Source organism: Lithobates pipiens, unplaced genomic scaffold, assembly GCF_037356315.1.
Source record: "Lithobates pipiens isolate NorthernLeopardFrog02 unplaced genomic scaffold, aLitPip1_a1.2 Scaffold_51, whole genome shotgun sequence".
Taxonomy (NCBI): domain Eukaryota; kingdom Metazoa; phylum Chordata; class Amphibia; order Anura; family Ranidae; genus Lithobates; species Lithobates pipiens.
Genome location: NW_027507874.1, coordinates 48,156 through 58,005, shown reverse-complemented (window position 1 = coordinate 58,005; position 9,850 = coordinate 48,156). Strand labels below are relative to the sequence as shown.

Here is a 9,850-nt window from a genome sequence, read left to right as displayed (position 1 = left end):
GTTGTATTCAAAACATTAAATCGTAATCATTATTCGCATACATCTCGTGTATGAGTTTTGGTTATCTCACCGGTGAATGGGACTCCCAAGTACATCCAGACCACGGCCTAGGAAAGATAGGAAGAGGGAAATCGAGCACCTAACAGAGCAAGGACCTACCTTTACAGACATCAATACCGAGGAACTCTTCCTCCCACTGACACCATACCAAGATGTGGTTTTACTCTTTCCACTGACACCAAAGATGGGACATTATTCTTCTCATTGACACCATTGATGGGGCTCTATTCTTTTCACCAATATCATTTTCTACTTCTACTGGCCACAGTTGGGCCCCCCTAAAGTCTACAAGGCAGTATATTGGTCCTTTGCTTAGAAAGTTTGGGGACCCCCGTTCTATAGTGTGTACTAAGTGTCATTACAGACTACTGCCTCATTCCTCTGCTATCAGCACAAGTCACGTCTGACACCAAGAGAAAAACGGTGACAGGGGAGGGAGCTCCAGCACACAGTCTGTGATTGACAGCTTCAGCTCCTGTTCCTGTGTGGAGTAGGGTGTATCTCTTCCCTCCACTCAGCTCTCCTCACTGAGCTCTGCAGTGTGTAATTTCATATCTTTTCTTTCTGAAAGCTCAGATAAGCTTTTTAATTTCTGGACTTTGAACGATTGTACAGAAACCCGCAGATAAACAAGTACAACCTATGTAGGGGGACTTGTTTCATCTCTGTGTATCAGTCACATCACTGGGTATATGTAAGGGTTTACAACCACTTTAAAGTGGTGTTTCAGCCCTAAAAAAAAAAAAAAAAAAGTCAGCAGCTGAAACAAAAGTAGCTGCTGACTTTTAATAAGGAGACTTACCTTTCCAGGGTGCCCGCGATGTCGGCCGCCGAGGCTGACACGTCCCTCGGCTCTCGGGTCCCAGCGCTGCCATCCTCACTAAGGGAAACAGGCAGTGGAGCCTTGCGGCTTCACTGCTCGTTTCCTACTGCGCATGCACGAGTCATGCTGCGCTTTGTGAATGGGACGCGCTGTGTTAGGGAACACACAGTTCCAAGAACACAGCGTGCCCCATTACCCAGAAGACAGCGTGGAGGAGGGGAGAAGATCACAGAGGAGCAGGAAGAAGGCAGATTAGGAAGACTGCCTAGCAACAGGGATTTCTGGCCAGGTAAAAAAAAATTTTTTTTTAAATGTTTTTTTTTTTTTTTTTAAGAATATTAATGCTTTTTTTTTTTCTTTTTTTAGGGTGGCCCTCCACTTTAAATCAGTACCTAAAACACCTCTTTTAAAACTATTGGTGGAGCCTGGTGAGCTGATTCAGCTCCTGTCTGTCTTTCTAGAAGTCATCGATATGCCACCAATTAGATCTCTCTCTACCATAATTCCCAACTCTATTCCTTTGTGTGTTCCGGCTCCTCCTATCCTCTAGTCTCATAAAAAATAATAATAAAAAGCCATCAGAGATTATGGGAACACAGCCCACACACAGGTCTCATCAGCAAAGTCCCGGAGATATAGAAGAGACAGATAGTTTACCTCTAGATAGATCCTTTAATGCACTAGGACGGTGCTTAAGTGTTCTGTCATTAAAGCGGAATTAAACACATTGATTTTACGGTTTCAAAAAACAGTTGCATTCAAGACATGCTAAATGGGAATACTAACTGTGACTTTTACTTGTGCTCTCAACCAAACTGTCAAATGATCCAATGGCTGGCGTCATAACTGATCACATGTGCAGCACCATGGCAATTGCAGATCAAACAGAGGCCAAGATGGCAGCTTCCTTGGCTGAAAAGGATAAGAAGGTTTAGTTCAGCTTTAAAAACATGCTGGGAATGCTAACCATCACATTTGCTTGTGCTCTCAAACTGTCAATCCATGACATGTCTGGTGTCATAACTGATCACATGTGCAGCACCATGGCAACTGCAGATCAGAGGCCAAGATGGCAGCTTGCTAGACTGAAAAGGAGAAGAGGTTTTAGTTCAGCTTTAATTAGCGGAGAATTCGTATTGTGAGGACCTGATGGCCTGACTAATGGTCAGTTTTAAAGGTCTGTGAACACCTAGCAAAACTCAGCTGTTTCCTGACGCAGAAACCTCTTGCGCAATGTGTGTACGAAGATGCGCTATAAGAGAGTCTTTCAACGCAAACTGCTGCCCACATTCAGAACAGAATAGCCACTGATAACGCAAGTGGACCTTCTCGTGTCTAACCAGATCAGATCTCTGCTTAAAAGCCCTCCCACACTTGGAACAAGAATACGGACGATCGCCAGTGTGAGTCCTGTAATGCGTCACAAGGTTTGCCCGTTCGGTAAAGCATTTCCCACACTCCGTGCACGAATACGGTTTCTCCCCTCTGTGAAATTTTTCATGCCTGGTAAGAGACGACTTCCGCGAAAACCGCTCCCCGCATTCGGAACACGAATATGGCTTCTCCCCGGTGTGAGTCCTCTGGTGGTTATTGAGCTTCGTTCTGTCGGTAAAACATTTGCTGCATTGCGAGCAAGCGAACGGCCTCTCGGCCGAGTGGCTCTTTTGGTGTCTGACCAGGTTCGACCTTTCGCTAAAACTCTTCCCGCACTCCAAACAGGAAAGCGACTTCTCTCCAGTGTGGCTTCTCTGGTGTATGACCAGTTGCCTTTTCCAAATGAAACTTTTGCCGCATTCCGAACATGACAAAGGGTCCTCCCCCCTGTGAATTCGCTGGTGCGTAAGAAGGTTTTCTTTTCTGATGAAACTTTTCTTACACTCAGTGCAGGGAAAACGTTTTGGAGAGGACGAATCCGCGCTGGGGAGGGGCGACTGAGGGTTTGAGGTAATAGGCATTTCATCTGAGGAGTTGTCTGTGACGTCATCGTCTTCTAAGTCACCCTCTGGACAGATAATGGGCTGTGCTTCGTAACTTCTGTAACGTCCATCTGTAGGAAAGAAGGAATGAAAAAGAATCATTTAACCACTTCAGCTCCGGGCCAATTTTGACACTTCTTACTTATATGTAAAAATTAGCATTTTTTTTAACTAGAAAATGATTTAGAACCCCCAAACATTATCGATTTACCGCCCTTCATGACCGGGCCATTTTTTATGATATGGCACTTCGTTACTTTAACTGACAATTTTGCAGTCGTGCGACACTGTACCCCTATAAAATTGAAGTCCATTTTTCCCCCACAAATACAGCTTTCTTTTGGTGGTGTTTGATCACCTCTGTAGTTTTTCTTTTTTACGCTATAAACAAAAAAAAGACAATTTTGAAAAAAAAACACAATCAATATTTGTTGTGTTCAGCTACAAAACCCATCCAATAAAAAAAAAAAAAAAAAAATAGAAAAAAAAAAAAAATAAATCTAAATTTATTCACGAATTTAGGCCAATGTGTATTCTGCTATATATTTTTGTTAAAAAAAAAAAAAATCTCAATAAGCGTATATTGATTGGCTTGCACAAAAGTTATAGCATCTACAAACTATCGGATATGTAATAAATATATATATATATATATATATATATATATATATATATATATATATATATATATACACACACATCTATATATATCTATATATATATCTATATATCTATATATATATCTATATATATCTATATATATCTATATATATATATATATATATATATATATATATATATATATATATATATATATTTTTTTTTAGTAATGGAGTCGACCAGCGACTTATACTGGGACCGCAATATTGCAGAGGATAAATCGGACACCTAACTGACACTTTTTGGGGACCAGTGACACTAATACAGTGATCAGTGCTAAAAAATATGCACTGTTGCTGTATTAAAGACACTGCCTGGAAGGGGTTAACATCAGGGGCCAAACAGTTAACCATGTGTCTAGCCAGTGCTTGTGTACTGTGGGAGGTACTTTCACTAAGGGAAGACATAGATCCACAATGCCTTCCCTACTGACAGAACAGCGCTCTGCCTTGTTTACATAGGCAGATCGCCATTCTGCCTGTATACTAAACTGCCTGTGTACTGAACAATCGGCGGATGCCAGCAGACATCGAGTCTGCAGTACCCGCTGCTGGGCTCCCGCTGTGTGTGATCACCAGAGCGGAGACCTCAAGTTTTAGGAGGTTGCAAACCTGGAAGAAGGCCGATCACGTGCACATGTATGTGATAATGCGTGTACCTGCCATCCGCTTGCAGTATATTTACTGTAAGCCACGGGCAGGGGGCTAAAGTGTAAATAGTGTAAATAAGGCAAATTTATTTATTTTTTTGATTTTTTTTTACTGGGTCCAATCAGGAAGACCTCTCACTTCCTGTTCTGGTGACAACTCTAGGATTTTGGAACTCTAATGTCACTCCTTGGTGACATTCGGTTTGGCTATGCAAACACTAGTTGATTTAAAGCACAGGTTCAAACAGTTAAAGGACCGCTCCAAGTACATATACTGCGGCCCTTAAGCACAAAATCATGCACCTGTACGCGTTTTTTTTTTCTTCTGGTCTGGGACGTGTGCCGCCAGATCCCCGCTCCCGCTGTGATTGGGCACAGCAGGAGCCAATCAGCGGGTCCTGCAGACCAGATGTCTGCCGGAAACCCAGCAATCGCTCCAAGAGAGGCAGAACCTATGTAAAGAAGGCAGATCGCCGTTCTGCTACTAAGAAGGACAGAGATCTTGTGGTTCCGCTTAGCACCAAAAGAAAGCTGTATTTGTGGGGGGGGTAGGACATCAATTTTATTTGGGTACAGCGTCGCATGACCACGCAATTGTCAGTTAAAGCAACGCAGTGCCGTATTTTAAAAAAATGGCCTGGTCATTAGGAGGGGTAAACCTTCTGGAGCTAAAGTGGTTAAAGACAAGAAAGATGCAGCATATAGTGGACATAAAGAGGAATTCTACTTTGCTCTCTAGTGGCCTGTGGCTTCTACTTTCTCTTCATTCCAGCTCTGCGGCCTATGCAAGAACCTTCAGTATTCAACACTTGCAGAAACGTGAATTTTGACGAAATGAGGTGGACAGCGTCCGCAATGCCCCGCCATAGAAGCTGCTGGCAGGGTAATCAGGACAATCCTAAAATGGATCCAGAATGGATGAAACATTGAGGAGCTGAAAGAAGAGATGTAATCCAGTCCCATGTGTGGGCCTTTGACCTCCTGTAGCATGCAGTGCACACCTTCTCCTCTCCCCATGTGAGGGCAAAAGAGAATGAAAGCCTCATATTCTGTGTACAGAGGAGTGTGAGAAGCGTGTTCATACGTCTCCTGCTTCCCTCCTATCCAGGCATATTGTCAGGACATGTAGTATGTTATAGGACATGTAGTAAAGGCATACAGCACTGTCGGGACAAGTAGGGAATTGTAGGACACGTAATAAAGGCATAATATTGGGACATGTAGTGAAGACATACTTTCGGGACATGTAGAGAATTGTAGGATATGTACTGAAAGCATACTGTCGGGACATGTAGGGAATTGTGGGACATGTAGTGAAGGCATACTGTCAGGACATGTAGGGAATTGTAGGACATGTAGTGAAAGCATACTGTCGGGACATGTAGGGAATTGTAGGACATGTAGTGAAGGCATACTGTCGGGACATGTAGGGAATTGTAGGACATGTAGTGAAGGCATACTGTCGGGACATGTAGGGAATTGTAGGACATGTAGTGAAGGCATACTGTCGGGACATTTAGGGAATTGTAGGACATGTAGTGAAGGCATACTGTCGGGACATGTAGGGAATTGTAGGACATGAAGTTTGACCCCCGGGCACTGAGCTATAGTGCCAATTCACGTGTACCAAGCAGGAAATACAGCTGTAGTGAACACAACTTTTGAAAAAAACCATAAAAACGCAGTATTCTGTAAAAGAAGGCTAAACAAGATTGAAAAATAAATGACTTTGCACATGCCGATTGCCATCTACAGAAGGCTTGGGGCCCATACATATGGCCACAAGGAGACTGTACAGCATGGAAAAGTGTGCAGAATATGCGTAAAGTCTTCCCGGGGGCAACATCTGCTGCATACAGCTGTCCACAGAAAGCAATTACAGGACCTAGGTAAACGCTGGTACTTGTCTAAATATTCAAATAGACAAGCAACCCTGGACCCAGACGTCCCGTGTCCAAGGTTGTAGATACACGTGTGTGAAGCTGCATGCACATCTCTGTGTTTTAAATCTCGGGCGGATTTGCCACGATTCTGCCCACGATTTCAAAGCGCCGAGGTGTAAATGACAAATTGCAGAAAGCCAATTTTAGGTACTATTTATTTAAATATCACCTACAAACTGGGCGTGGTTCTGCCACGATTGTCGTGCTGCAATCGCAGCAACCCGCATCATGTGGGACATTTTGGCCAAAAGTAGCTCCTGAACTTTTTTTTTAGGGTGACAAGCTTTTGCAGCGCGATTTATTGCGTGACAATGGTGGCAGAACCGCACTGCAATTTTAGGTGCCATTCATATGAATGGCATCTCAAATGCGCCTTCTGCGATTTATCATTTACGCCTCAACGCTTTGAAATCATGGGCCGAATCGCAGCAAATCTGCCCGCAATTTAAAACGCAGAGATGCGAATGCAGCCTGAGTGTGTTCACCAGCATATACCTGCTTGTAGCCACATCCTGTAACTACTTTCCACAGGCAGCTGAACGCCGCAGATGTGGCTCCAATTTTATGCAGTCTCTGTAAATTCATGCATGCTGTACTGCCCCCTTGTGGCCCTGTGCAATTGCTGCAGGATGTTAGTATTTATAGGGGTTGTAAAGGTTTGTTCCTTTTTTTGTTTTTAATTAACCACTTGACCACTGGGCACTTAAACACCCTTAACCACTTTCAGACCGGACCATTTTGCTGGTCAATGACCAGAGGTCTTTTTACAATTTGGCACTGCGCTGCTTTAACTGGTAATTGCGCGGTCATGCAATGTTGTACCCAAATAAAATTTGCGTCCTTTTCTTCCCACAAATAGAGCTTTCTTTTGATGGTATTTGATTGCCTCTGAGATTTTTATTTTTTGCTATATAAACGTAAAAAGACCGCAAATTTTGAAAAAAAAAATGATATTTTCTACTTTTTGTTATTAGAAAAATCCAATAAACTCAATTTTAGTCATACATTTAGGCCAAAATGTATTCAGCCACATGTCTTTGGTAAAAAAAAAGTCAATAACTGTATATTTATTGGTTTGCGCAAAAGTTGTCACATCTACAAACTAAGGTACGTTTTCTGGAATTTACGCAGCTTTTAGTTTATGACTGCCTATCTCATTTCTTGAGGTGCTAAAATGGCAGGGCAGTACAAAACCCCCCCAAATGACCCCATTTTGGAAAATAGACCCCCTAAGGAAATTGATAAGAGGCATGTTGAGCCCATTGAATATTTTATTTTTTTGCCTCAAGCGATTGAATAATGACAAAAAAAAAAAATTTTTTTATTTTTTTTTCACAAAGTTGTCACTAAATGATATATTGCTCACACATGCCATGGGCATATGTGAAATGACACCCCAAAATAAATTCTGCTGCTTCTCCTGAGTACGGGGATACCACATGTGAGGGACTTTTTGGGAGCCTAGCCGTGTACGGGGCCCCGAAAGCCAAGAACCGCCTTCAGGTTTTCTAAGGGCGTAAATATTTGACTTCACTCCTCACTACCTATTACAGTTTTGAAGGCCATAAAATGCCAAGATGGCACAAAACCCCCACAAATGACCCCATTTTAGAAAGTAGACACCCCAAGCTATTTGCTGAGAGGCATGTTGAGTCCATGGAATATTTTATATTTTGCCACAAGTTGCGGGAAAATTAAAAACTTTTTTATTTTATTTATTTTTTTCACAAAGTTGTCACTAAATGAGGCTTTCTAAGGGCGTTACAGTTTTGAAGGCCATAAAATGCCAAGATGGCACAAACCCCCCCCAAATGACCCCATTTTGGAAAGTAGACACCCCTAAATTTAGGGGTACACTAGTGAGACTAGGTAATAAATGGCGGGTGCCCTGAAACTATAAAAAAATAACTAACCAACCAGCGTCACCTGTAACAGTTATATGGTGATCACTGGTGAAAGGGTTAACTAGGGGGCAATCAGGGGGCTTTATGCGGTAGTATATGGGGGTCCCTGGCGCTATAAAAAGCTGCGGCAAACCTAAATACCTACCTGCCTAACTAGCGTCACCTGTGACACTAATACAGCGATCAGAAAAACGATCGCTTATTAGGCTGGGTTCACACTGGAGCGATGCGGGAATGCCACGAATCCGCGGCGGGTTCCCGCATCGCATGCCTCCCGGCGGCAGTTCACACTGCCCTATGCGAACTGCTGGGAGTGTCAGTGAAATGTTAATGACACCCCCAGATCAGTTCGCATATCGCAGTGCGATCTGCAAACTCGGATCGCATGGTGTGAACACCCATGCGATCCGATTCTGCTGCGGACCAAAAAAAGGGTCCCGTGCGAATTTGCGGCGGGTGCGGCGCGAATTCAGTATGGCTGAACTCGAATCGCACAGAGATCGGATGTGATTTGCACTGCAGTGCGGTGTGAATCACATCCGTTCTCATAAACCGCTGCAATGTGAACCCAGCCTTAGTGACACTGGCGACGGGGGGTGATCACGGGGTTAAACCTTTATTGGGGGGGTTAGGGGGGTACCCTAGAGCTAAAGGGGGCTAACCCTAACTGCCCTAACAGTTATTACAGTCACAAATGACACCAATGCAAAAAAAAAAAAAAAATAAAATAAATGCTATTGGTGTCACTGTGACTGGGGGGGCAGGGGTGATTGGGGGGGTGATCCGGGGGTGAAGGGGGGGTGTGAGTGTGCCTGGCATGTTCTACTGTGAAGTGTCGTGTTGGTGCAACTCACCGATCCTCTCTCCTCGGTCCCGGAACGAAAAATACCGACACGGAGGAGAGATTACATCACTTCCTCTCCTGTGTTTACATTACAGGAGAGGAAGTGATGTCACGCCTCACTTCCATTCGTCAGGAGCGATCGAGAGGGGGTGGCCATGAATGAATGGCCGCCCCCTCATCCCGGATCGCTTATGAACAAAAACCGACCGCCGCTGGCACCGGGGGGGGGGGGGGGGGGGCCCGATCGGGCCACTGGCACCGGGGGGGGGCCCGATCGGGCCCCCCACCCGCGGGAAGGCAGGGACGTACATGTACGCCCATATGCCTGCCCGTGCCATTCTGTCGACGTACATCGTCGTGCGGCGGTCGGCAAGTGGTTAATAACCAGACCAATTTTCAGCTTTCGGTGCTCTCACATTTTGAATGACAATTACTCAGTCATGCAACACTGTACCCTTATGAAATTTTTGTCCTTTTTTTCCACACAAATGGAGCTTTCTTTTGGTGGTATTTAATCACCGCTGGGTTTTTTATTTTTTGTGCTATAAAAGAAAAAATACAGAAAATTCTGTAAAAAAATGAATTTTTCTTTGTTTCTGTTATAAAATTTAGCAGATTAGTAATTTTTTCTTCATAAATTTTGGCCAAAATTTATACCACTACATATCTTTGGTAAAAATTAAGTATTAATTGTTTGATATTATTTGGTCTTTGTTAAAGTTATAGAGTCCACAAGCTATGGTGCCAATATCTGAAAATTGATCACATCTGAAGTACTGACGGCCTATTTCAATTCTTGAGACCCTAACATGCCAGAAAAGTACAAATACCCCCCAAATGACCCCTTTTTCCCTTTTTGGAAAGAAGACATTCCAATGTATTTAGTAAGAGGCATGATGAGTTTTTTGAAGTTGTCATTTTTTCCCACAATTCTTTGCAAAATCAAGATTTTTTTTTACTTTTTTTTTTTCACAAAATTGTCATATTATCA

At 43.3% G+C, this 9,850-nt stretch overlaps 1 protein-coding gene across 2 annotated transcripts in view; it reads right to left on the bottom strand.

The window, feature by feature from the left end:
- Positions 1-1,535: 1,535 nt before the first annotated feature.
- The window catches only part of LOC143957058 (uncharacterized), a 28,348-nt gene continuing 20,033 nt past the window's right edge, over positions 1,536-9,850 (bottom strand). For both annotated transcript variants that reach the window (XM_077467195.1, XM_077467196.1), the window contains exon 9: positions 1,536-2,930. In XM_077467195.1, coding sequence (XP_077323321.1) covers positions 2,083-2,930 — 848 coding nt within the window. In that variant the 3' untranslated portion in view covers positions 1,536-2,082. The remainder of the gene's footprint in view (positions 2,931-9,850) is intronic.